At 44.1% G+C, this 27,990-nt stretch overlaps 1 protein-coding gene across 1 annotated transcript in view; it reads left to right on the top strand.

Annotated features, from left to right (window-relative positions):
• The window catches only part of ABCA12 (ATP binding cassette subfamily A member 12), a 113,862-nt gene that overhangs the window by 35,665 nt on the left and 50,207 nt on the right, over positions 1-27,990 (top strand). The window contains 10 exon segments of the mRNA XM_051624176.1: positions 9,886-10,033; positions 12,855-12,943; positions 14,297-14,406; positions 15,133-15,318; positions 16,089-16,267; positions 19,320-19,432; positions 20,334-20,427; positions 20,561-24,703; positions 25,332-25,447; positions 27,198-27,304. Coding sequence (XP_051480136.1) covers positions 9,886-10,033; positions 12,855-12,943; positions 14,297-14,406; positions 15,133-15,318; positions 16,089-16,267; positions 19,320-19,432; positions 20,334-20,427; positions 20,561-24,703; positions 25,332-25,447; positions 27,198-27,304 — 5,285 coding nt within the window.

The following is a 27,990-nucleotide window of genomic DNA, read 5'->3' as shown; positions in this document are numbered from 1 at the left end:
ATTGATTTCCTTACATAAGCAGTGCCCAGCCACCCAGTTTCCTGAGACTTGCCTGAGCTTCCACTTAGCTCAGAGACTCACAGACTAAACAGAGTGCTGTGGTGTTTTTAATGCCTCCTGTTTCATAAATCTCCACACCTCCACTTCTGTTTTCTGGAGCCTTGTGAGGTGTGACTGAAGGATGTTTAGAGTTGGAGGTGGGAACTCTTGAGTTACCAGTTTGCTTTTCCTCCTCAGTGATTTACTACAGGGCTCCTGGGGCAGTCACTACATTCTAATTGACTTCCTGAAGCATCTGAATCCAGATGCTGGGTCCTAGAAGTGCAGAAGTACTTCTCCAAAGCTGCTGAGCAGTTTGGCTTAGACTGAATTTAGAAGTTGTTTATATCTGTGTCTGGAAAGGAAGTCACTTATGTTTAAAGAATCTAAATCTGGACTCTGAAGACAACCTGGGGGCACTCAGCATTGAAAGACATTGGTTTATTAAACCCAGCTTTTGTGCAGATATTTTTTTCCAGGGTCTAGATATGAATTTAGGCTTTTAGGTTCCAGCTTCTAGCTGGGAAATGTCCTTTCCTCTTAGGTCCTGTTTGTGCAGTGCCCTGCTGCTCATACAGGCAAGAGCAAATTGGCTGTATTACAAGAAGACCAAGTCAGCCTTGTCTGCATTAAATATTGCTTTAAAAAAGCCCTATAGGAAAAGGCCTCATGTCCAGTTCCTCCTTTCTGTGTGTTTGTGCTTCAGGCAGAGGAACATCCCTCCATGGTGCAGTCAGCCTCCAGTGTGATCCCTCCCCATCAGCTCTGTCATTTCCCCATCTTGACCTGAATAGGCAATATCTCTTAGAAGGTTTCCATCTCCCCTCTTTTGTCCTTTGTGTTTGGTTTGGGGGTTCTTTCTCCTGCTTTTACACGCTTTCCTCCTGCTCCTCTGCCATTTTTATGCTCTCTGGTCTTCATGTTGTGGATTCATATCAGGACATGAATCCAATGCTTTCAAATCCAAGTACTGATTTTTAATTTCTTAAATGAGGGGGTGGAAGGTGAATGTCTGTGGGCAAGCAAAACTAGCTTGCCTAGTCTTAATAAGCGTGGAAGTAGATGCTGTCTGCTCTGGGCTGGTTGTCTTATTTGCTGAAATGCCAGAGGCAAGAATGATGCAATGAAATGCTTCCTCCACAGAGGCCACCAGCACAGGGAGGAGTCTTGTATGGAGCTGTCTGCTGCTTCAGTCCCACTGTCTTAGGCAGACAGCTGAGGACATGTTACTGGGACACTGGAGAAAATGAGGATGCTATTGTTGTAAAGATGAAAGATGCAAGCTCTGGAATCTCACCCAGCCCCACTGGGGCTTGAATGGAGTTGCCTGGTGTCCTGCTGAGTTTTTATTTGGACAAAAAAGGGAGCCAAGTAATGTGTATGTGTTGCAAATGAGGGTAGGTTCTGTGATACACAGGTGAACTGATGTAGGTGTAATAGCTGCTCTTCTTGTTACCCGATGATTTGTATCATTATCATGATAATGATAATAAAAAACTAAATTAGAGTGGAGGGAAAGAGGGCCAAGGATGATGCTTAAGGCATAATAGGAAGGCAGTGGGGGGAATGTGTGTGCTCAGGGACAGGAAGGTGCACTCACACACCAGATTGTCATAATGAAGGTGTGTGGTGCAGGGCCCAGCTGGTGGGATTCCCTGTGCCAGCCAGATCTGCAGTGGCATGTGCAGGATGCTGTGCTGGGGCTCAGGGCTGCCACCTCACAGCAGCACCTCTCCTGACCTGCAGTGAGGACGGAGGCTCAGAGAGGAGCAAAAATGACTCTGAGGCTGTTTGCAACCTCGGGGTGAGATCAGGGGACCTCTTCTTTCAATGCTGTCTGCTCAACAGGTGAAATTGTGGAGGCAAATGGCAGTGCTGCTGGCTGGCTGAAAACAGGGCCAAAGAAATGACCTGCTAGCTACAGAGGGGCTTTAAAAATGGTCTTTGTGATATGGAAGACAGCAGCCTATGGACAGTGCAATAGGGACTACCATACAGAAACATTAGTTCTGATCCAGCACAGCTCTTAGGTAGGTGTTTTGCCTGAAGTCTGAGCAATCCCATTAATACTGCTGTGCCATGGGCTTTGGGCACACTGAATGAGATTTGGGCAGTACTGCCAGGAACTGTAATGCTCCTTGTCCCTTTTTTTTTCCACAAGCGTGGGACTGGGGTGGGCACTGATCTTGCAGGGGGGGGAAAAAGGTAAGGGAAAGTTTCAGCTGGTATTTTCCTCCTGGTCCTGCTCCCACTAAGGAACTCAGTCCCAGGTAACCAGCAACATGCAGGTCCCTTTCTCCAGCTTCAAGGTCAGGTGTGAATTTCAGAGTGCGTGAACATTTCTATGTCACAGCAATACAAGTGTCATGGTGATGTCTGTCTTCACAGATAACAGGCCAGCCAGCTGCTTGAACCATTCTCCATGTGCTCTCCCAAAAGCAGGGGCTGTTACCTGGTGTGTGCAAGAAGTCAATCCACACTCAGAGTCAAGATATTTGCTTAAATACCCAGTTCTGCACAGAAAAGGGAGGAGGAGGAGGGTGGCCTTCCACTAAGCCAGCTCAGTTTCCTGAAATGCATGGGCTACTTTTATCCCCAAAAACGTGAGAACGAACTTTAACATGATTAGTCACTAATTCCTGGTTTCCATCTCAAGTGGCAATGCTCAGGATTGTCACTGTGCCTGCTCAGAGAATGAGGGGCTTGTGGGGTCCCTCTAGCCTGTGGGATGGGTAATGGCTCATTAATATATTTATACAATGATTTCAATTACTCATTTTTTTCCCCCAGTGCTCAAGGCTGTAACTCAGATCAGCTGTGGGCAGTGCTCCTTCCATCCCTTCCCCTTGTCTAGCTGGTATCTTGCAGGTCTGTCTCAAGGCTGGGCTGTTTGCTACTTGGGGCATGTTTTCCTTTAATTGGAATTTGGAGTTGTCTAAATCTTACTGTTTCACTGGTATCTAGGCCCTGTTTTTATTCTGCGTGTCCCTTTTGTTCTCTTTTATGTGATTGTTTTTTTTTTTCCCAAATGTGATTTTTTTAATCCCCCCAAATTGGACTTATTTCAATTAATAACTGAGATCACGTGTGTGAAAAAAATACTCTGCTCCAAAATTAAACCTATCCCATAGATTTGATGATTTTAGTTTAGTTTTTGGAGAGAGAGATCAGAAGTCCTAGCTTTAGCATAAAGCTTTCTATACTAAAAAAAGGCAGCTTAAGTTCTTGATAAATTGGTATTAACAAATCTGGAAATGGGCAGTTGTCTATGGCTGAAGAGAAAGAGCATTTTCATTGGGTCAGGAAACAGATGTATTTGTGTCTTTGACTCCTTAAAAAAGCAAAGGAATATAAAGGTTGAAGTAGTGCTTTGTACTATGGGAAAGATCAGAAAGGAAATGAGAACATATGTAGATGATATGGGTAAAGTTCTTGCAAGGAAGATTGGGAGGAGATCACCTTAGCAGTAAATCTTCTCGTTATGTTTTGTGACTTCTTAGATAAATCTAAAACCACAGCTGAGAAACAGAATTGCCAGGCTGAGCTGGAGCCTCTGCTGCTGCCCAGGAATGACTGAGAAAGTGTGTAGGGATGCAAAGCACAGTCTTTGTTCCCTCTGCTACAAAAGTCTTAATGAGTTTAAGGTTTCCTCAGCCAGAAGCTGAAGGGTTTGAAGAGATATTTGGTAAAAAAAGGTCCTTTCTGTCCCTGTTGCCTTCTATGTCATGATCTCATTGTGCTTCCTTGTCCGTGTGTTGCCAGCATTGATCATTCACTCACCCTTTTCATCACTGATCATGATTTTATTTGTCTATGAAAACACTTTTTGGCCTTTTTTTTCCTGCAGGGTCCCAGTTATTAAGTCTTCTTGAATGATTTAGCAGTGATTGAATGCATTTTCAATTAAACAATACTTCCTAATGAAATCATTTGCTCATTAATGCTTCTAATTCATCAGTGGGGGAGCTGAGGTTTCTATGGATTTTTATGTGAACTATGGAAGGGCTTAATGCATAAGATATATGAAATATCAAAGTGTATGAATTCTGAAGCCAAGAGAATTTTGTTCATGCTCAAGGAGTGGTAGTGATAATACACTAAACTATGGATGGGTGGAAAACAGAAAAACTCAGTGTGCCTTTTTCAAATTAATGATAAAGGAGGAAGAAGATAGAGTGAAGGAACCCAAGTTTATTTAAAAAGTAGCCATTCATAATGGGCAGGCTGTATCTTTGGTAGGAATAAATGGAATACAGATTTTTTTGTCTGGTTTTGCAGGATGGATGGCAGAGCTGTGTAGGAAACCCTGACACCAGAAATACTCTGTGGGCAGAGAGAGGTGATATCTGGAAAGGCAAAGATATGGTCTGTGGAGTTCCACTCTATATGAGGGGATTTGCACTTTCAAGGGATGGGGCTGCAATATACTTAGTGTGTCTCAGAGCAGCAATGCTGAGACTAGGGGATTCAAGGAAAGGAAGGTACTTGGCAGCATGTGGAGTGAACTGGTTGCTGGTTTACACAAGAGACCACTGGCTGATGCAAAGCAGAGTGTAACCTCTACAGAGTGTGGATGGGATCTTTTGATTCTGGGTTCATGCACAGCAGGAATAGCAAACACAGAAGCAATAACCTGAAAATCCTGTGTATTTGCTTTCCATTGCTCTGGTGTGGACAATACAGGCTGCTGTCCTGCCAGCTCTTGCCCTCTTTGGGGCAAGCAGCACTCCCCCTGCCTCGGGCTGAAGGGAGTGAGCTCAGGAGCTTTGATGGCTGTGCCTGTGCTCCTCTGAAACACCCACTTCCTTCAAGTGCATGGTTGGGCTCAGCTCATGCAAATGCCTGAAGCCTCTGTGCCATGCAAGCAGCAAAATCAGTGTGGCAATGTAGAACATGGTCCATTTAGCTTTAAACATTTCAGTCAGCTTCAATTAATCATATAGATTGCAGTGAAATAATAATTTGGATCTTTCTTGTGTGACATTTATTACTATCCTGACATTTTTTCATCATTGTTATACCAAGCACCTTGACCTGAAGAAAACAAAATGTTTTGCTCCTGTTGAAGGGAAATATGTTGGAATTCACAACATGCAGGGAAGTAAGAGAGATTAGTTTTCTTCATTTTATTCTGTATGAAAGCAGATGTGGAACTGCCAGAATTTCCAGTGGCCTGCAGGTATTTATTATATGTTATCACTGCTGTGCATGCCTTGCTGCTTTGGAGGTGTGGGTGGCCTAGCTACATGCTAGTGAGCAGGGAGAGCCAGCCAGCCTGGGCAGCACTGAGTCCTTGGCCTTTTCTGTCCTTTGGGATGCCCATCTTGTCTTCAGATTTGGTGCCTTTCTTTCAATGGTGACCTTGGTGAGAGAGGAGAGCATAAGCCTCTGCTCTTGGAATTCTGCTGCTGGCAAACCCAGAAGTCAGTCTTTACTAATAGGGTACAGATCTGGGCTCAGATTTCAGTTGCAGGCAAGTCAATTTGACAAGAGATTTGCTTGGGTGACCTCTCAGCTCAGCCATGGGGTAGCAGTGGGTGCAGTGATCTCTTCCTCTTGGCTCATGAGCAGTGTAGTGAGACCCTCCAAAGGTGGTTTATAGAATCACAGAACCATTAAGGTTGGAAGGAACTTAAAGATCATCAAGTTCCAACCTCCCTGCCACGAAATTTAGGAAACGAAGATGTTTAATGCTAACAGCAGTGAATGATGTCATGTGTTGTGGATCTGCTGTATTGTGTGACATGGTGTCATTAAGAGGGGGACCAAAGGGCTTGGGAAATCCATATTGCTTGATATGGCATTACCATAGACTTTGGAGGGATCCTGCAGCATGTGGAAGGCTGAAGGGGTTCCCAACCATACTAATACTGCAGGAGACACTAATGGTGTTGTTATATTTCAGACTTCAAAACTGTCCCCATCCAAGCACCATCCTGTACAATCTGCAGAGTGGTTACAACTTCCCATCATGGATGTTTCATAGCTGGTGCTGATGTTGGGTACTAAAGTAGTCAGTCTACAGTTAGTTATCCAGCACACTAGTGATGTGCTGGATAAATCTCAGCCAAGGGATAGAGAGGTAGTTACAAACATCTCCTGAGCCATCGATGGGAGTCAGGAGCCAGCTTCCTTTTTGGTTGTCCTTGCACTGGTGCACAGGCTGACACAGGTAATTTATTTATATGAACCAGGCTTTTTTCAGTGATGTCCAGTGATAAGACAAGGGGCAACGGGTACAAACTGGAACACAAGGAGGCTCCACGTAAATATCAGAAAAAGCTTCTTTCCTGTGAGGGTGACAGAGCCCTGGGACAGGCTGCCCAGAGAGGTCGTGGAGTCTTTTTCACTTGAGACATTCAAAACCTGCCTGGGCAAGTTCCTGTGGGATGTGCTCTGGATGATCCTGCTCTGGCAGGGGGGTTGGACTAGATGATCTTTCCAGGTCCCTTCCAACCCCTAAGATTCTGTGATTGTGTGATGTGTGGGCAGAGCAGCCCATGAGGCTCCGTGGAGTCACATCTCCTTACCACAAGCAAGCAGATGGAGGGCAGGAGGATGGAGCAAGGAGCTCATTAATCTCTTGACTCACCTTCCCACCAGTAAATTCCTTGCTTTGCAGGGTGACTGGGAGTTACAAGAACAAACTCTGAGGCTACACTGTGTTATTCTGGGGCTTAGACTCTCAAACCAGCCATGCTTCCTGGTGTGATGCCTTGTGCTCTGGCTCTGCTGTGACTTCAGGCATGCTGGCCAGGGGCAGCACAGGCAGAAGCTGCTCTCCTTCTGTTAAATAGAGCTGTTGGCCTCTGGCTCCTGAAGGACAGACCTGTCACAGCAGGCTGGCCACCCTTGGCTCAGTGGGGCCAGTTGCATAAAGAAGGCAGCATGCAGGGTGTGGCTCCTTCAGCACCATCAACTTCCCATGTGGGAAAGCAAGGCTGGGATTCACCTCCCAGCACTCGGTGTCTGTGGAAGTGGTGACTGCATCTGAACCAGATCTTTAACTTACTGTGGAACTGCTGGAGATATCCTCAATGTAGGCAGCAGAGCCAATGTGACAATTCATTTCATCTTGGTGGGTAAGCCTGGGTGTTATTTGTGTGCTTGACACAGAGCATGGTTGTGCTCGATACTCAGGGTCAAGAACCAGCATAAGTCTCACTTACAGCAAATGGGAATTTGGCCCAGATGTTTCTGGGTCAAGGTCTTTATTGAAAAATTTCCTTAACTCTCTAATTGCTGTTGAAGCCCAGGCCTCTTTCAGAAAAGTCCTCTGCAGCATCTCCACTGCTTTTGTGACAAGGACATGGTGGAATGACACCAGTTTGTGCCTGCAGTGTCTCAGCAATGGATCAGGCTCCATGGTTGTGACCAGGTGCCAGCAAACTGCTCAGCATCTGAACCTCACTGCATATCTCTGTTGCATTGTGGCAGTGTTGTCTTCAGAGGCACCACCATGAGTAGAAGAAAACTTCAGGTCATGAATTCCTGTCTCTCTGTTTTTCAGGCTGCTATTTCAAAAGGAAAGAAAGAGCTGATACCATCACCTTGTTCTTACATTGTGCACCTCACTTGTGATACAGCAACTGATGGTTTAATTTTCACTTTGAACTAAGTGTATCACCTTCAAGTCCAATTTTAAAATTTGTTATTGCTACTTACATGTCAAGAAAGTGTTTTCTCCTGCTCTGCATTCAGCAGGTTCTCTTGCATAATTCTCTGCGAACATCTTGCATCTCTACAAAGTAGAAAGGTGCTTCCCCAAGTGCCCAGGCCTATCCTTGGGTTCCCTATTCCTTGTGCAAAAGGAGTTGCACAGACTTAGCTGCTCCAGGTTTCCTAAGAGATGTGAGCTTTGTTCCTGAGCCTGGTTGTCACTGGTAGATGTGAATGGCTCTGGAGGGAGTAGCTGTTTCCTTCCTAGCTCCTACTTGTTTCACTTCATTGTGGTTATGCTCTGCATTCTGGACCTCATGGCTTCCCTGGTCCTTGAGGCTGCATTTTGGTAGAGACACTGATAAAGTGAGGTGTGCATTTTTGGACTGAGGTGTGACTCAGTTTCCTGCATAGCAATGAGAGTGCAGGAGATCAGAAAGAAGATGAGAGAAGAATGCCAGTGTGTGCAAAGCACCATTTTGCAGGGTTGTCACTGGTGATCTCTAAATGTCCCAGGCAAGGCAGGAATTATTCACACACAGATATATCCAGATTAGAGTTCCCTACTCTAAAGTTTCCTTTGTGGGCAGCAGACTTAATTACACTTCAAAACACTAAGAGTGGCCTTTTTGGTCCTTTGGCCCTAACACCAGAAGGACTGCCTGTAGGGACAAGAGGGATTTTTATTTGGTGCTCTGTGATTACTGGAAGCTGGCTCAGCCTGCTGTGTTCCTGCTGGTGGCCTGGAGATCCAGTGAGTGTTGGGGGAGCTTCCCACAGCAGGTAGAGCTCTAGCCTTCTCCTCTGGCAGGACACCTGCTTTTATTTGCTAGGGCAGTTCTCTCCTGAGGCATACAAGAGAACCACAACACTCCAAATAGGTGCCTTTGACCCTGCAGGTCTCAGCAGTCCTCTGTGCCAGTTGCTGTCTGGCCTGAAGCAGTGGGAACTCCCATGCTAAGCCATGAGCTTTGGCATTTTGACCCAAAATGCAGTGCACACTCATGGGCTGAGACCAACTGTGCTGAGGAAAGGTTAGGAAAACCCAGTCTTCTTCAAGGAGACTGACAGTTGTGTACTCCACCTAGCACTGCCATTCCCTTTGGAAATGCCTGGGTTTGACCAGTGCTATAATTAATGAATGTAGTATAAATGTAGTTGGGTGTCCTTGTTGGAAGGCTTAGAAATAAAGCTGTGCCTGGGCAAGAGTCACACGTTGTCTTTGGAGACCAAAGAGCAAAGTAATCAATTACCACAAGCCTGCCTGTGGGTTTGTTGCATATCTGGCTCCTTTCCATAGTAGAAAGAAGAGCAATGTCCTTTGCCAGGTAATTTTCCAAATGATTATTTTAAATAATATGTTGCTTTGATCCAGCAAGAGAGTTCTGAGATGTATTGGAGCATTTGTCAGTGGGTGGAAAGCAGGGCAGTGAGCAGCAAGGGACAAGTGGCAATAAAATCCTGAAGTCTCATTGCTCAGGTCCAGTCTGTGTTTGCAAAAAGGGGAGACAGGAGCATAGATCTCACCCCTCACTGCTGGCTGCCAGTATCACAGGCCACCAAGCAGATGGTGTGGAAACTGGTCTGAAATGGTGGGAGGCACAGGGGGGGTGGTGACAGATTGCTCCTCTCTCTACTCTGGGCGGGCTTGCACAAAAAGCAAAGGGGTTTGTCTGGTCCTGGGTCTGCTGCTTCTTTCCGTGGTAAAAACTGAGACAGAGCCCTGTTAACAACCTGGTTTGAAATGGAAACTTTTGGCTTTGCATAGAAACTGATCTAACCAAGCCTTGGAGAATATGCTCTTATGGGTGCTTCAGATTACTCTGGCCAATATATCTCATTTAATTGTATTTTTTATAGGCAGGAAATCATAAATCTAGGGTGCTTTTGTAATTTCGTGCCTGTTTCTTGCATTTTGGAGCAGAGGGGGGAAATCTGCAGTTGCTTTAGAACCAACAGGTGCCTTAAACAGCTTGACCTTTTTCCTGCTTAATAAACTTCCATGGCTTTGTCAGTGTTGAGGAGAGGCTTCTAGTGGGATTTGGAAGAAAGTACTGCTAGGGCAGAGTGAAACTGAGAATCAAACCTATGGTTTGGCAAGAGAAAATAGCATGTACAGATAGAAAAACATGACAAAAAACCATGCATGTCCACATAATAATGCCATTTTCTTTCTTCTTCCTCCAGGTTATCTTGCCCCTCGAAACCTTCCCAGTGCAGGCTTCTTCCCATTCCTGCAAACTGTGCTGTGTGATTCAGATGCCAGATGTAAAGGCACACCATATGTACCAGAAGATCTGCTGCCAAGACTTAATGACATCTCATCCCTCAGACTGTAAGGGAATCTGAATATATCTGGGTGTTACAAGCTGTAAAGGAAAACTTGCTCTGAGGTGGAGGGAGCAGCTGTGCATGTGTGTGTGTTCACAACAGATAGATCTCAGATATCTGTTATAACAGATACAGTCTCAGATATGTGAACACTTAGAAATGAGAATATGGGCTGTAACATGGGACACTTGAAAGATGTTCCTATTAGGGACAGTTATCAGTAATGTCTAAATGATCCAGGCTTGATAGTCAAAGAGAATTTTACCACCTGAGAAAAATAACTTCTGCTCACCCAAATCAGAGCAAAGAAACTATATTTGCATGGTTGTGGGTCACGTCTTGCAGGGTGTCAGTGAACTTGCACCAAGGGCAGCCCAGTGTGCTGATCTGCCCCTGTGGCAATCAGTTCAGGGTGCTTTGGAAGTGCAGATGTTCCCCAACAGCTCTAGTTTGAGGTACATTTGTTCTGGAGTGATTGTTCGTTCAGTAGATTCTCCAGATGCCAGCCAGAATGGGTGTCCTCTCTGCAAGTCACCAAACATACTGGGAAACAGATGAAAATGAAGAAACAATTTTTGCCTACAAAAGCCTGTAGATTTGCAGTGTGGAGCTGGCTGGGCATGTTTTGTTGGGATGTCAGTTTGTTGAAATTGAAATGTTTGGTGGTGGCATTTCAATTTCATTCATGTTCCAGTTGAAGCCAAGTAGCATTTGCTTTGAGACATGCCAGCCAGGGTTGTTTCTACATCTTGTCTGCCCAGTTCTGGCACACACCTGGGGAACATGCTACTCTGAGGCCTGGCTGGTTCTTGGAGAGCTGAAAATCTGCACACCTCAAATACAGGTTTGCTCATCTTTCAGATGAGAAGCTCCTTCTCAGTGGCTGTGTCAGAGCCTCAAAACCCCCCTTGGCCAGAGCTTGAGAGTCTGAAGAGCTAAGGTGGGCCTCATGCCTTCCATCAGAGAACCCACCAGGCATAATGGGAGATACTGGGATGGGTGGCTCCTTAAGAGTCCTCCTTAGTGCAGAGGGACTGGCATTTCCTGGGGCAAGTCAATGGTCAGGATCTCTCCACTGGTTAGGAGGAGTCTGAATGAATAAATATGTGGATGCCTGAGGTTGTACAAGGTGAATTCTAGTCAAACTTAGTGTCATGCAGCAGAAGAGGGCAGAGCTGCACAGACTGGATGCTTCACTTATTTTCTCAGTGTCATTGTTTTCCTCTGGGCATGTTAAACAATGGTTAATCTGGGTTATTGAAGAAATGGGGACTTCTGGCAGCAAAGCTGGAGGTTTTCCATGGGTATCAAGGGCTGCAAATCTTCCTTGTTTGCTGTTTTTGGCTTCTGTACAGCTCTTTAGGAAATAACTATTTTTTTTCCTGCCAACTGAAAATCAAAGGATTTGGCCACATGAGTGACTTGATCAAAAAGCATCTTGACCACTGTTGAAGCTAAAAGTTAACTGTGTGGAGTACTACACAACTCTGTGGACACACCTGGCCTTGTGTGGTCAGTGTCAGCCTTAGAAATACATTGTATTCTACAAGAAAAAACACCAACTATTAAGTAGCCACAGCAAAATCAGCAGGATGCAGCAGAATATAAAACCTCAGCAGAAGATTGACTGGGTAACGAAAGCTCCAGAAGCCAACATGAATAGATGCAGCTCTGGCTCAGGAGCAGAATCACCAGGGGTGAATTTGTCACAAAGGCAAAATATCTGAGCTGTGACCCTTCACTGTCTGGATATATTACTGTGGAGTATTCTAGAGTTTGTAATATTCAGCTTATCCTGATTGTTGGGTTTTTTTCCCCCCTCCTGTTGTGCAATTAATGGAAGCTCTTATTAAATTGTTTTATAACTTGCCCTAGAACTGTCTTACCAGTGGCCAGCAAAGAAAATGTTCCTTTAATTTTGTTCCTTAGAGACACTCACCAAGGTGTGCAAGACATGGTTGCTTGAGATTGCCCATAATAAAAGGGAATTAAGTACAAAAACTGATCTCAGCACTAACATCTTCCACTCTTCCACTGTAGTGGGATGTTTGCTAAGGATGAGCTGAGGTCCTAATGTCTTGACAGGCTTCTAGGCAGGGGCATGCAGGCTGCTGTCAGAGCTTAGAGCTGTTCCTCTGCTCAGACTGTGTGTCATTAACAGTGCCATGAAGTTCTGCACTGTACCTTCTGCTAAGCTTGTCTTGGTGTATTTGGAGGATGAGGATCAAAAATCCTATCAAAAGGATTGGATGCAATGAGGCCTTCTTTCCAGAAGTGGGAATTTGTTTAAGAATGACCAAATACATGTGTCAAACCTTCCCTGTGCTTGGTGTGCCTGCAGAGGAGGTGTGACTGTGCTCCCCTCCATCTGCTTCGTGCCTGAGAGCCCTGCACTGTGCTTCCCCAAAACACATGCCAGGCCTCTAGAAGGAACCAGACTTTTGCACAACCCAGATTTCAACACACTTGCTGTGAAATGCAGTTATAGATTCATTCTGATTCATGCAATATTTAAATCTAAGTTAATAATAAAAAGACTGAATTGTTACAAGTGTCTTTTTTCCCCTTCCTTTCTTCTTTTTTTTCTTTATTTTTTCTTTTTCATTTTTTCTCTGTTTTCTTTCCCTCTCTCTCTGTTTTCTTTCCCTCTCTCTCTGTTTTCTTTCCCTCTCTCTCTGTTTTCTTTCCCTCTCTCTCTGTTTTCTTTCCCTCTCTCTCTGTTTTCTTTCCCTCTCTCTCTGTTTTCTTTCCCTCTCTCTCTGTTTTCTTTCCCTCTCTCTCTGTTTTCTTTCCCTCTCTCTCTGTTTTCTTTTGTCTTCCCCCAGTAAGCTGAGGAACTCATCCAGTTTGGTGAGGGACAACCGAGCATCATCATGGAGTGCAGAGGTTCCTAAAAGCAGGAATGCTTCACTGGGTAGGTTATTTAGTGCTGTGCAAAGTTCTGCTCTTTTTAAAAGCTGATCTTTTGAGGCTGTCTGGACAGAGATGTGATTCTTAGAGCACTGCTAAAATGATTTATATATTCTATAGAGGCACATGGCCATGACATTAGTGTAAATTCTTGGGAATAATAACAAGTAACTGGAGAAAACTGTTCTGGAATTTGGCCAAGAAACCAGGAGTAAATTGTGCTTCACAGGAGCAATGTGAGATCACAGACTGTTCAGACATAAATTAAAGACTTGGCTATTTATGGAATATTGCCCTTTTACTGCCCACAAATTTTCCATAAACAGCTTATGATTTTTTTTTTCAAATGTATTTCTTACAGTTATGCAGCAAATAAGTCTTCTTCTGTACCCCAGTGGATATTTATTGTTGGTGATATTTGCCTCTGATGTGATTCTCTTTCCTGAAGGACCTTTCAGACTTGAATTTTTCATAGAATCATTACAGTTCTTATTTATTGATGGTAATGACTGGCATTATCTGCAAGCCATCAGGATGGATAGCCCTTTCTTCAGGGAGCTTGTGATCAAAGGAATGGTTACAGATTTGCATTCTGTGACTATTCTGCCCCAGCCATCCACTCTTCCCATCAGCATTCCTGCCAAAGCACCCTTTGGTGCACGGGCAGAACCAGGCAGGAGGCAGAAGGGACTGATGGCAGAGCTGTGGGGAGAGAAAATAAACTCATGAGCAGCTATGGGAACTAGCAACTCATATTGGTGGAACCCAGTTACAGATCTGGTTAAAAAAACAAAACACAAGTCCTGGGCTGTAGCTTCTGCTGGTGTCAAGGGGCATGGCTGCTTTGGTTTCAGCAAGCTGTGTTGTTTTGAGGGTGCAGCTGGGTTCGAGTGCTGGCTTTGGTGTGCATCAGCTGGGGACCTGGCAGTGTGTCACCATGAAGAGCTGGCAGCAGATCTGTCTCTGAGCTGGTTTTGAGTGTTGAGTACCACCCACTGGTGCCAAAGACACCCGGAGAGTTCTCCCTCACAGGGTTATCAGCTTGCGTTGATGTGGGCTTCCCACCAAGATCTTTTCCTGCATGGGGGAGCTGCAGGACTGGAGAAAATAACTGCAACACCATGGTTAAATGCATGGAATTTAAAAAAAAGTTACAAAAGGAAATAGTGTAATCCAGGGTGGAATTACATCAGGGAAAAACTGAAGTAATGACAGGATGCCATTGGATGTACCTTTGGAAACAGATTAATAATGAAGGCCAGGCCAAAGCTGTAGTTGGCAACCCCGTGTCATGATTTGATGTAGCAAAGAGGTTAAAAGACATGAAGTAAAACAGTATTTCAAACTATTATTGCAGTTCTTAGGGAATTGTTACCTCATGAAGAAAAAGCCCTTCAGAATATTTCATCACCATCCAACTTGACTTCCAGCATCAACACCTTCAGCCAAGTCCTTGATTTTGGGAAGGTAAGTCTCTATTTGTGTAATACCTGAGTGTGAGCATTTATGTATGATCCTCTTTAAAGAGTCAGAAGCTCAAGGGACCCACATACAGCTTTTCCTCCTTTTGGAACAAAAAAAGGATCATGTGGATGTGCTTCATTTTGGGAAGAGGAAAATGGTTATTGTGAGTGGTCTTTTAATCTCTGTGGCTAAATTCATTACCCTCTAAGCAGAAACCAGACACCCTGGAACAGGATACCATGAATTACCAAATGTGACCACACACAACACATCGAGCCATTTTGCTCAAAACTTGTGTGAATTAAGGTGTTGAGAGTGTGTTTTCTTTCACATGAAATTATAGGTGTGTTGTGGCAGGTTTTGCCATGGAATTTGTTCTTTGCCCACAATACTGTGGTGGCACCAGAGGCACAAATTCATGTGTTTATCCTGTAGATAATTGACTACGAATAGGAAAAACTTTGGTATCATGTCATGGACACCAGTGTCATTACTATCTTTGTTTTAAGGCCTACAAACACACATTTCTCTTTCTCTACATGAGGAATTTGTGGGATTTTGGTGACACTCTTCACCTGTTAGGGTACCCATATGTGTGCAAGGGTTTGTAATAACAGTGCTGTTCATATGTCACTACTACCTTTTAAAAAGTCTCATCACCATGTTTAAAGCCATCACCAATGTAGCATTGCTTTAAAGCTCCCTTTAATGTTGTGTTCTTGCCTTTAGAACCAGACCCAGTATTCAACTGCAGCAAATCTCAAAGTCCTTCTGTGTGAGGTCTTGTCACAATACATAGCACGTCCTGGTCTCACTGAAGAGAAGATGGCAGCCAATATCCACCAGAGGTTCTGCTTTACCCAGTCATCACTCTTAGAGTCATTAACCCAAGAGTTCAGAAGTCAGTTCTCTGAGGTGGGTGCCTAGGACCTTTCCTAACATCTCTAGCTAGTAGCTGTGCTAATTCACAGGTGTTATGGCAGTGTTTGGAAGACTGAAGGTGTTGCCCATCTCTCTACCAAAGTGCACATGGTGAAGTTGAGCTAATTCTTGTGGATGGCATTAGCCCAAAGACCTCAGCTTGGAAAGGCAAGGACATCCAGCCATCAGCCAGTGGCCACTAAGAGTTCTCACCATGTCCACATCTTGTTTATCTTCTTTATTTGCCCTGCTGCAGCAACAGGTAGATAGAATAGTGTGAGAATGTGGTGTGAATAAGAATATTTAAGGCTAGGGGTGGCAATAAATTGAATCCTGTATTACCTCAGTTGTAGAGCTTCATCCAATAACTCCTGCATCTCATCAAACAATTCATGATTGAAGCAGTGCTTTGGGAAAGCTATATAGTTAAAGCAAATATATCCTTTAAAGGGAATGCCTTTTTTTTTTTTTTTTTTTTTTTTTTGCCAGGGTGAGGATTGGTACTAATTTTTCTTGTATTCCTAGTCTTTGGACTGTTTAGGATATTGTCAATTGTAGGACTTGTCTAAACAAAGTTTATTGTGCAATCTGGGATGTGAAGGTAAAGAACAGTCACTCTCAGTTATTCCCTGTAGCTAAGGTGCTTTGAATGTGTCTGTAGAGCTGTGAAACAAGTGCAGTGCAAGTTGAAAAAAACACAAAAAGACCCACTGGCAATGAGGGTTCTTGTTCTTAAGTGATTTCTTGCATATTTCTTTGTCAAGGTGCAACACAACCCGCGGTACCGGGCGGCGTTTGTCAAGGAAATGGTCTCGTTTCTGAGACTCGTCTCCCAAGTGCAGAGTGACGCCTCCCTGTGGCATCTCCTTTTGCTGGCCCCAGATGTCTTTCAGGGCAGCATGCAACTGCAAGACATCATTGGTTTCTTTCAGAACACAAGCAGGTAAAAGCACAGAAAATGCCAGGAGAGGCACTGTAAGTTGGTGGCTTAAAAGCCTTATTTAGCTGGGGGTGATGTGGCTCCATACAAATGCATCTCTAAGAGTCTCTATGGATAGTGAGCAGTGTTTTGATTTTCAATTACTCTTGTGTTACTTTTAAAATGGGAACTTGATATGAGCTCTTTAGTTTTCTCCCAGCCTGCTTAGAGGCACTGTCAAGCCCCTGTGCAGATAGAAAGGGTGATAATTAACAGCCACTGCCTTTGGTTGAAGAAAGGCTCTCTTGGCTGAATAGTTGTTCTGCCAAAGACAGCAGCTGGCTGCTTCTTTCCAGAAACCACAGAGACAAATAAAAGCTACTTTGGAAGACCTCAAGCATTTGTAGGGGAGACAGAAATTATTTTTCTGTATTTAAAATAACTGCTTACCTGATTTCCTGCTGTTTTATCTTTCAAGATTCTTAAGAAAGCAGAGAAGAGAGGGAGCTTGGTTCTTAGTATATGAATGTTTGTGACTTAAAGAAGAAAGTACCAGTTATGTTCTGGCTCACTGGTTAGGTGAAAAACAGAGCTGGCTTAACTGCATTAATTAACTGTGCTGAAATATTTGATGCTGTATGCAGCTAGGACAATAAAAACTCTTCTAAAATGGGCTATTCTTGAAATCTCTTTCCTAGTCATTTTCACTGATGTGTAGAAGACTTGAGTTACTGCAGAGGTTAGAGGAATCTGTTACAAATAATCTACTGGTTATATATGATGGACACTGCTATGAGTTATTCTGAATAGTCACTTGTTACAGCACATGGAGGCAGTGTCTGCAGGCTTTTGCTTTCCCCCCCTTGGATACCTAAGCAGTTGTGCAAAGATGCCAAAAGAGGTTGTAGAAATGTTGCCATTTTGATCACACCCAGGCTTAGAGGGACTCACTTTTCATCACTGGCTTGTTGCCAAGGCACTTTAAAAACCTGTACAGTTAATATCTAGGTAATTTGGCATACTGCATTGTGAGAACTATTTTTAAGTCATAATGCTTTTCTCCTTAAAGGAGTCAGTAGCCACGTGGCAAGAATCTTAATTTTATTCAGAGGTGTTTTGTCCATGCTGCTGTTTCAGACACAGGATTATTACAGTTGTTTGCATTTACTGGCTTGGAAGAATCAAGCCTGAGAACCAGCACTGTCTGAGTGCTTGGGAAGAATGAATATTTACTGTGCTGCTCTGCTTTGCTCTACAGCTGCAGAGCTGGGCAAAGTTATCACAGGCCCAACAAAGAGGCACAGAGAACTTCATCCCCAGAACTGTGCAGTGCTTTTGTGCCCAGCATCTGGCAGTGTAAGTCCATGAGTAAAGAGTTATGGCAAAGAAATTGCACAAATAGTGCCTGCAGAAGCACATCTTAGCTAGCCTGGCCATGTCTTTCACTCAGTACCAACTGATGAAAGAAATGCTGTACAGGGAATTTTTTTGGTAGTATGAATGTGAAGATACAGAAGAAAACTTTTGCTCCTTGTGGCACCTGTGTTAACCACGTGATAAACACCACTGTGAAACTCTGACTTCATAGTCATGAATTCTAAAGAAAGTTTAGGGGCAAATTGTATTATCCAAACAAGCCTAATTTACAGACTGAATTCACAAATACTTGTGTTTGTTCATAGAATCACAGAATGGTTTGGGTTGGAAGGGACCTTAAAGCTCATCCAGTTCCAACCCCCTGCATGGGCAGGGACACCTCCCACCAGCCCAGGTTGCTCCAAGCCCCATCCAACCTGCCCTTCAACACTGCCAGGGATGGTGCAGCCACAGCTTCCCTGGGCAACCTGGGCCAGGGTCTCACCACCCTCACAGTGAAGAATTTCTTCCTAATACACTTTAAGACAGTTTTTCAGACAAGCACATAAGCTGAACTTTTTATCTCTAAAGCCAATGCCTGCAAAAACCTTGCCAGGCTGAAACAAAATGGCAACAACACTTGTTTCCACATTTACTACCTTCTGATCTGCATGATATTCGTGCACTTTTGGCAACCCTATGACTCCCTCTTCCTTGGCTCTGCCATTGCACAACTAAATATGTCATTTATAACTGCAGCTTCTTCACCCTCCAAGACTCTTACTAACAAGCACCTCTGCAGAATGGAAATAGGGAGCACCAGGTCCACGAAACCTGCATGGAGACATTATGTTAAATGAGGAGAAAAGAGATCCCTGGTGCTCTGTTCTCACTAGCAGCCTGTTCCCAGAAATCAGTATGTATTTATTCATGCCACTGAAATCAGCTCAGTGAGGTTCTTTTTGTATTACTTGCAGAACTTCAGGCAGGTGAGAGATTGTGCATTTCATGGTGACCCTGTGCTTAGAGTGGAGAGCTGCTTTTTATACAGGAGAAGCAAAAAGGACCAGTAATCACCATGAAGTTTTCAGTAACCTGCACATACTGAACAGAGGTGTTTTTTTTAATGACTTCTGTGATAAAATATGGCAGATTATCAGCCTGCTCTTTCCTAAGAGTGAAAAACATTTCTTGCTTTCCTATCAGCCTGGTTATTACAGTATTAAAAGAGGAAAGGAGGAGAACTGGAAATGGTAACTGTTGTTTGTGGTTGCTGCTTCCATCCACAGGTGTTGTCTCCTTGGGATCCCTGCTCTCCCTGGAGCCTTGTCTGCTCCCTTCTTGGTTTCTTTCAGGAGGAGATTCACCCTCAGCAGTGAATCACTGGACAGGCATATCACCTGAGTGTTTTCTAAGCCTTATTGTGAGGATTTCAGTGGTCTATAGATTTTGCATAACCCTTTGAATAAGTACATCTAATCAGGGCAAGACATGTTTGTGTTAATATAACTGGCATGGCTTTCCCCTCAGAACCCTTTGTATTTGGATTTTGTGCATGATCAAATCATTAAAAGCAGGGGCAACATCTTGTATGTCAGATGTTTTAAGAATGATAGGCTGTACTCTAGCTGCTTCCTAATTAAACACTTGTTCTATTTCTTCTCATAAACCTGTAATCACAATTTTCCTTGTTGTTGATTTGGTTTCCCCCAACCTTTAGTGTTGTGCTGGAAGCTCAGAATGTCTCTGGACTGCGTGTGACTGATGATAGATTCAAACCTGTTCAGAATGGGGTTACAGATCCTCCAGATTCCCTGAACTGCTTGGAGCAAGGTAAGACTCCTCCATGCAGTCATATCTCTGCAGAAAACCTGTGGTGCTGAGGAGCAGCAAACTGCAGCCTAATAAGTAACCACACAGATTGCACACTGTTCAGGGCTCAGCATAATGAATTCTTCTTTCAGCTTTTTACAGATGTGAATAAAATACCTCATTTCAAATGGAAAAGTAAAATAAAAAGCTTGGGTTTGTCAGTAGATAATGAATTAACATGAGTTTGCAGACCCAGTGGAGATGGGCAGCAGTCATATTTTACCTTGATTTTTTTCTGGGAGTGGGGATCAAAAGCTGCTTCTAGTTATGGGCTCTGTCAAAGTCACCTTGGTCTATCAGGGTAGGGGCTGAGCTGCACAACAAGCTGTGTACATCAGGATTACCCATTCCTTGAAACTCCTGTCAGCTCATAACAGAGGCAAAGCCTGTGATATCCACCTCTAACTGAGGTTCCATGAATGGGCTAGGGAAGGGGACAGCATATAAATGCTACATGGTCAATGCCATCCATTTTCTCCTTGCTTGATGAAGACTGGAGAAGTTAGGTTGGTTAAGAAGACAGCAGATCAATGGGAAGCAAGTAGAGAAAACATGGAGATGTGACTTATGCCAATGTGCAGGAGGAGAGCTCCATTGGCACTCAGATCACAGGGGCATGGAGCTGCTTCTCAGATGGACAATACTTTCTACAATGACAGCCAGCACCCTGACTTCCTTTTGGAAGGCCAGGAAGAGTTACATCCCAGAAGAGCAAGTCAAATTTCTAAGCAGGACGTTGTGATTTGTTGTAGGAGCCAGTTTCATGGGTGTGTGTTATCCTTGACAGCTTGGCCATCCAGTTCCTCTCAGTTTCCAGACTAATGTGATCTTTGCTAATATGATATTTACATGTTTGTTGTAGATAAAGAAAAAAGTTTGGTGACCAGCTATATTTGTAATCACTTTCACTGGAAAGACAATCCAACTTTAGTATCTGAATTGGAGGAAGTTCTGAGGTAAGACATTAGCTAAAGGGATATTACTAACAGTGTAGTTCAAATCTATGATCTTTGCTCTAAATCACTTCCACTTGCATTGATTTCATATTCACTAAAATGCTTTTTTCTTTTTTTTTTCCCCCCCCTCCAGAAAAATAAAGTCACCAGAGATTGGTGGAAAAGTCTCCAAGAGGTCCATCCATTCAGATGATTTAGAAGCCATACAAAAGTCTCTACATCATTTAAAAGGCTTTGAGAAAAAAGTGAATAGAAGTGAATTAAAAAGCTTAAATCTATTCAGAAATTTGAAGAAGGAAACATTACAGAAATTGTATGCAATTCTTGAGCTGGGAATGAATCCACACCATGATTATGAATTAAAGGAACCATATAATAAGGAAATAATTGATGAAATCTATAACTTCACATCACTGCAATTACAGAGTGACTTTAATGAGACTTCCCTTTTAACTATAATGACCCAGTGGAAAGAAATGGAGAGTCCTCTAAAATTAGCTACAATGGTTTGGAATCTAGTTCTGTTAAGCAATTCTAATTTTAGTACAGCACAAACTAAGGATGCTCTCAAAATGTTGCTCTCCACTAGCGTGCCAGCGTTTCTGGAAGACTTAAGAGACCATTTCAATGGATTGCAAGAAATACAGTCTTTGTTTTCTGATTATCTGCTTAAGCCTGTGTCCTACAGAAGCTTTCCAGAGCAGCTCCTAGCTCTCCAGAAGATGTTTTATATCATGACAGACACCAGCATAGGTTACCAGTACCTGCTGATGCCAGTGTTTGAACTGATGCGGAACGTAGAAAGCTCCATGGGTGAAGCCTGGTGGGATGAGCTGAATGCCTATTGGCGCCTTGGGGAACAACTGAGGTCAATGAAGTGGAACAACACAGGCATCATAGCCTATGGGCAGCTTTTAGAGGTGTTAAACAGCCATTTAAAAAAGCTAAATAATAATTCAGATAGTTTCTTCAGCGAAGAATTGGATCGACTGTCAGAATTTATAACAGCTGTGTTCAAAGAGTTTGGGGAAAACTCTGAAGCAGCCAACATCTCACTAGTGATTCAAGCTGTACAAAAGACCTTGGACATATTAAAAGACTTACAGCTGAATTATAATGTCAGGAAATTAAAATCCATAGATCTTTTATTTAATTTTGACAATAAAACCTTTGAGAGCTTGTCTGAACTTCTGAGAGCAGGAATGAAAATCCTTCATTATACAAGTGCCAGTGAAGCTTCCATTGAAGAAATAATTAACCCTGTCTATAACCTAACACTGCTGCTGCTGCAGGAGTTCAGCCAGGCTTCCTTACAGGACAATTCTTCACTACAGGCAAAAATTTGGGAGGTCTTGCAATTAGCCTTGAGTCCCCTCCTTGACAGCAACAGTTCCAGGACACTGCAGAACTGCTCTGCTCAGGATGTGCTCCACATAACACTTGAGATGCTGTTTGAAAATGACCCTCTAAGTGAATCTGTCAGCAGAAGCCCCTGCAAAGCCCTCTTTGATTCCATGGGCATGGAGGGTGGGACAATGCACAATGACACCTTCTCCAACATGTTGCAGCTTGCCATAACAAACCTGAAGCTGTCTCCAGAGTTTGCTGCTGTCTACAAGGACAGCAGTGTCAGCTTTTCCAAGGAGGTGTCGTGCATCATCCAGTCTCTGCAGTTTTCTCTGGGTTTCCTTTCCAAATTAAGCCTTGTGTCTGAGGTGGAGAACTCTTGGATAGCGGAGAAGGCAGGAGCTCTGAGTGTCCTCACAGAGGGGCTGCTGCAGAGCAATGCTTCCTGCCCCATCCCAGTGCAAGACGTGGCTGCTGTGCTTCCACCTCAGCTTTTGAAGATGCTCATTCCTTTTGTGCTGAATGAAACAACACTGAACTCACTGAATTTCTCTGATAGCTCAACAGACTGGCCTAGGCTGCCTGTGTTTTCCCACCCATTACCAGCTGTTTCCATGAGGAACAGCAGTATCTATGAATTGCTACAGGGGGGCAGAAATGCTTCCAGCCAGCCTGAGTGGGGACATTTCTTGCAGCTGTGGAATGTCACTGGCAAGGTGTTGACCACCACATGGAACTTAACAGAAGTGGATCAATATGTGAAACTCCTGGAAATGATGAAGAAAGCTCTAATTCTCCTGGACTTTGGGCCAGCTCCTGGAAAAACATTAGTGCATCAGATCTTTCATAATTCTAGTGAAGGAATAAGATCCTCACACCTGAATTATTTGTATAGGTCCTTAAAAGACTTCTTCAACTCAACTTCTACCACAAACAGCATGCTGGAATTTGAAAGAATGTTTCAAGAAATACTCCCACTGGATGAGATTGGTGGTGAACAATTGTTCTACCCTAATGCCTATGGAGAAGAAAATCAAGGTGTTCTACCTCTGGATGCAATGATTTGGAATCAGGTAATTTTAAACAGGACTCATTTTGATATGGAGAAAGCATGGGAGATTATAAAAATTCTTGCACTTCGTGCAGTCTCACCTGAAGACATAGAAAATGAACTCAGCACAAATGAAAAAGTGTCATCATTATTTTCTGCCTTCTTGTTGAGTCCTGTAACTCCTGAACATCTTGCAGAACAGCTCTTGTCCATTGGGCAGCTTCTTCCTGCCACGACCAAGGTGAATACCAGTGATCATTATCTGCTGGTCTCTTCTTTGTCTAAACTCATGCAGGAACTCCAGAGTTCTCCTCATGGAAGGCAGGGAAATGAACTCAGTGCTTTCTGGCAGATTGCTGAAGTACTCCAGTCCATGAACTGGAATAGTACAGACAGACTCACTTTCCAGTCACTTCTAGAGATACTGAAAAATCAGTTCAGCACCATGAAAAATGACTCTCTTCCTTTCAGCAAGGAGCTGAAACAGCTGGTAGACTTTGCATCCTCCATATTAGAGCTATATGCTCAAGAAGACTCCAGAGGAACCAATATCTCCTTATACTTGCAAGCCATGCAAAGGAGTATCTCAATTTTAAAAGGTTTGCAGAAAAGTTACAGTATCACTGAGCTTGAAACTATCAACCAATTATTTGATTCTTACAGTAATTCTACCCAGAGACTGATTGAAGTGTGGAGAGCAGGAATGCAAGTCCTTCATGACACCAACTTAAACAAAATGTTTGAAGAAAAAATGGACATTGTCTATAATTTCTCACGTTTGTTGCTGCAGAAGGAGTTCAATGAGTCTTCCTCACAGGGCAATACTTCACTAGAGGCAAAAATTTGGGAGGTCTTGCAATTAGCCTTGAGTCCCCTCCTTGACAGCAACAGTTCCAGGACACTGCAGAACTGCTCTGCTCAGGATGTGCTCCACATAACACTTGAGATGCTGTTTGAACATGACCCTCTAAGTGAGTCTGTCAGCAGAAGCCCCTGCAAAGCCCTCTTTGATTCCATGGGCATGCAGGGTGGGACAATGCACAATGACACCTTCTCCAACATGTTGCAGCTTGCCATAACAAACCTGAAGCTGTCTCCAGAGTTTGCTGCTGTCTACAAGGACAGCAGTGTCAGCTTTTCCAAGGAGGTGTCGTGCATCATCCAGTCTCTGCAGTTTTCTCTGGGTTTCCTTTCCAAATTAAGCCTTGTGTCTGAGCTGGAGAACTCTTGGATAGCGGAGAAGGCAGGAGCTCTGAGTGTCCTCACAGAGGGGCTGCTGCAGAGCAATGCTTCCTGCCCCATCCCAGTGCCAGATGTGGCTGCTGTGCTTCCACCTCAGCTTTTGAAGATGCTCATTCCTTTTGTGCTGAATGAAACAGCACTGAACTCCCTGAATTTCTCTGACAGCTTAGCAGGCTGGAATAACCTGTCCATGCTTTTCAGTGTGGCACAGGATGAGCTCCACCTGAATGACCTGCTGCAGAGAGTCCAAGGTGTCTTCAACCTCACCACACAATTTTTTTACTCCAGCAGCTGGGATGTGGTTGACAGTTTGCTAAGCACCCAAAGGAACCTGACTGAAGTGGCTGCCTTTGCAAAGTTGTTGGAAGCAGTGGCAAACAGCTCTGCTGACAGTGTGTCAGCCCTAGAAATCATAGAAGCCAGTCACTACATTCTCAGGAGGCTGAACTTACCTGATCTCCTCGATGAGTTCAATATAAGTTCCAGTTTGGCTTTCCTCTCCAACAAAACTGGTTTTGACAGGGTGCTTGATATTGTTGCTCATCACTTCATGGTCACTGCAGAAACCCTGTACAACAAGACCCTTCCTTGGACTCAGAGTGACCAGACTCTGTCACCAACCCTTTTGATCACACGGTGAGTCTGCTCTTTGGCTATTTTAATTACATTTATGGTTAGTGACCCTTCTTCTCCTTCCTGCATGAGGGCTCTGTCATTTTCTTCTAGTGGAGCAACTTCAGCCTGCAATCACCATAATTTAGGACAGTAGGTGTAATGTGGGTTTCACTGAAGAAGAGGAAATTTCTCCTTGAACTGAACATAGAGCTAGAAGTGAGACTTCAGAAAATGTTTTGTATTAGCATGTATCAGTTCACAGTGGAAACAGAATCCAGTAGGAGGCTCTCCACTCTTCTCAAACCCCTTCTTTGTGGTATGACTCTCAATTTCTGACTCTCAGTCTTCCCTAGGCATGCCTTTCCACCTATATCTTGCATTTGCAATGAACCTTTCAAGTGCATTTTCTTATACATGTCATTTGGGAGTGAATGACAGCATTGGGAGATAACAGCAAAAAGAACTGATGAAATAAAATGGGAGGCTCCCCACTTAGGAGATGAAATGGGAGACAAAGGGCTTCATCTAGAATTCTTATTTACACTGCCAAGGTGTAGGTGCAATAACCACCTACACAGTTGTCAGGTTGCTTGCTAATGTACCTTGTTTCTGAAGGAGGAGCTGATTTAAAATCCTATCTTATTTTCAGATTTCTGTTTTTAGAATTTGAAAACACCATCTTACAGGTGACAGTGAATAACAGCTATAACCCTTACCTGATGTGTTTAATAAATGCCACTGAAGCTGAAGACAGCACACTGACAGGTAATCAGGGTTTCATTAATATTGTGGGAACTCATCTGGAATATGTTGTGCCTGTCTTTCCAAAGTGCTTTCTGTCATGGTGGGAAGGAATGGTGCTGTGTGTTTTCATCTGCTGGCAATTAACTGGAGCTGAGAGATCTTGGGAAGCCAGACTCCTTTTTGTTTGAGTTATATCACATTGTGGGTATAAGTTTTCCATCCAGCTCTATCCAAAAGGCACGTGTACCCTTCTGGATGTGATGGCAGGTTGTTGACACTTGACTAGATAAAGAAATCTCACAGATAGAGATCTATATTGCCTTCTCAGCTTTATGTGCCTGTATGATGACAGCAGTCATTTTTGAGTTAACATGTTGTTTCACAGATATTCATCATAGAAGCTTCTTTTAAAACCTGAGAGGTTTAGCTGCTCACAGAACAGAGATCTTTCATGTGCTCTGAAGGGCACTCTGGGTGGATTTCTTTAGGAGCAAAGCACCTGCTTGGACTAGATTCATTAAAATCCAGTGTGGTGGCTTGACCATGGCTGGACACTGGGTGCCCACCAAAGCCACTCTGTTACTCCAGTCTTCAGATGAAGGGGGGTAGAGAAAATATAATAAAGGGCTTGTGGGTCAAGGTAAGGACAGGAAATGAACCAATTGCCATCATGGGAAAAATAGCCTTGACTTGGGGAAAATTAACTTGTTACCAATCAAATCACAGTAGGGTAATGATAAATAAAAGCATACATTAAAACCACCTTTCCCTCACCTCTCCCTTCTTCCTGGGCTTAACTTTACTTCTCATCCCTTCTAGTGCAGGGGGATGGGGAATGGGGGTTGTGGTCAGTTCACACATTGTGTCTGCTGCACCTTCCTCCTCAGAGAGAGGATTCCTCACACTCTTCCCCTGCTCCATGATCAGATCCCCTCCCATGAGACAGTCCTTCATGGGCTTCTCCAACATCAGTCCTCCCTATGGAGGACTGCAGTTCTTCACAAACTGCTCCATTGTGGTTCCCTTCAGGAACAGACTGCTCCAGCATGGGGCCCTCATGGGATCACAAGACCTGCCAGCAAACCAGCTCCAGCATGGGCTCCTCTCTCCACGGGTCCACAGCTCCTACCAGAAGGCTGTTCCATTGCAGGCTTCTCTTGAGGCCACAGCCTCCACAGGCACCCACCTGTTCTGGCATGGGGTCCTCCATGGGCTGCAGGTCCATATCTGCTCCCCTGTGTGGCTGCAGGGGGACAGCCTGCCTCACCATGGTCTTCACCACAGGCTGAAGGTGCCTGGAGCACCTCCTCCTCCTTCTTCACTAACCTTGGTGTCTGCAGGGTTGTTTATCTCACACATTCTCACTCTCTCACTGCAGTTGCTGTTGCACAGCAGCATTTCCTCCTCCTTAAATGTGTTATCACGGAAGTCCTGCCATCATGGCTGATTGTCTGGGCCTTGGCCAGCAGTGGCTTCATCTTGGAGCTGGCTGGCAGTAGCTCTGTCAGACACAGGGGAAACTTCTCACAGAAGCCACCCCTGTAGCCCCCCTGCTACCAAAACCTCACCACATGAGCCCAATACATCCAGGTTACACCCCAAGTCTTGGTCTGTGATTTTGGAGGTCCTGAGCCGTGTGAAGTTGGTGGAAACCAGCAATGCTCAGCAGGCCTCAGAATAAAAGTGCCAGTATTTCCATCTGTGAAGTTTCTGCCATTCTGGTGATTTTTCTTTTTTGTCTCATGTAACTTTTGTTTTCTTCCTTGTGCAGAAAAGATCCTGCTGCTTTTGAAGCAAACTCATCCGACAAAGAACCCTTTTATGCAAAACATTACCTCTGAGAAACATTCATCCATACCAGAGCTCCTGAAGCTAAAGGTGAGTCTGCTTAACATGCTGACTTGAAGGACATCCCACAGTGCTACATGAATGTGCAACACAGGTTTTGAAAAACAGGGTACAGAAAAGAAGCTTCTTGTGAGAACAGCTGGTAAAAACTGGGACTGAAACACTGTTTTCTGCCTGCTGCCTATATTTATAGGTCATCATTAAACTGGCCTGAGGAACTTGTTATATGAGTCCCTAGACCTGTTTTTCTGAGAAGGCAGGGGTGTTCCTGTCTCAGTCTGTTGGATAGAATGGCTTCTGTTTTCCACCAACCATCCCAAAAGGCTGAGCACTGCATAAGTTGCCAGTGGCAGCACATAAATCAGTGCACCAGTAGTTCTGAAGCTCAGTACATTGAGACCTAGCAAAGCACCTTGCAGAGCTCAGGCTGGTAGTCCCCATTCCTGGCTGCCTCAGCTGTGTGTAGGGAGGAGTTTTCAAAGGCACAAATAGCAGTTGGATACCTCTGCCCTGCTGAACATCAGTGGGGTTGTCCATACCTAATTGGCAGTTATAAGCACCACTAAGTTAGTTACCCCTATGTCTAAGGAGCTACACCAGCATGGCTGGAGTCCAAGTCCCCACATGTTCCCTTAACCCTAGATGTCTCACAAACCACATTGGTTTCTGAAATTAAGCACCTCAGCAATATTAATCCATGGGTTTCCCTCACTAGC

The sequence above is a fragment of the Apus apus genome, chromosome 6, assembly GCF_020740795.1.
Source record: "Apus apus isolate bApuApu2 chromosome 6, bApuApu2.pri.cur, whole genome shotgun sequence".
NCBI lineage: Eukaryota > Metazoa > Chordata > Aves > Apodiformes > Apodidae > Apus > Apus apus.
Note: the sequence above shows the minus strand (reverse complement) of the source record. Positions and strands in the feature narration are given on the sequence as shown.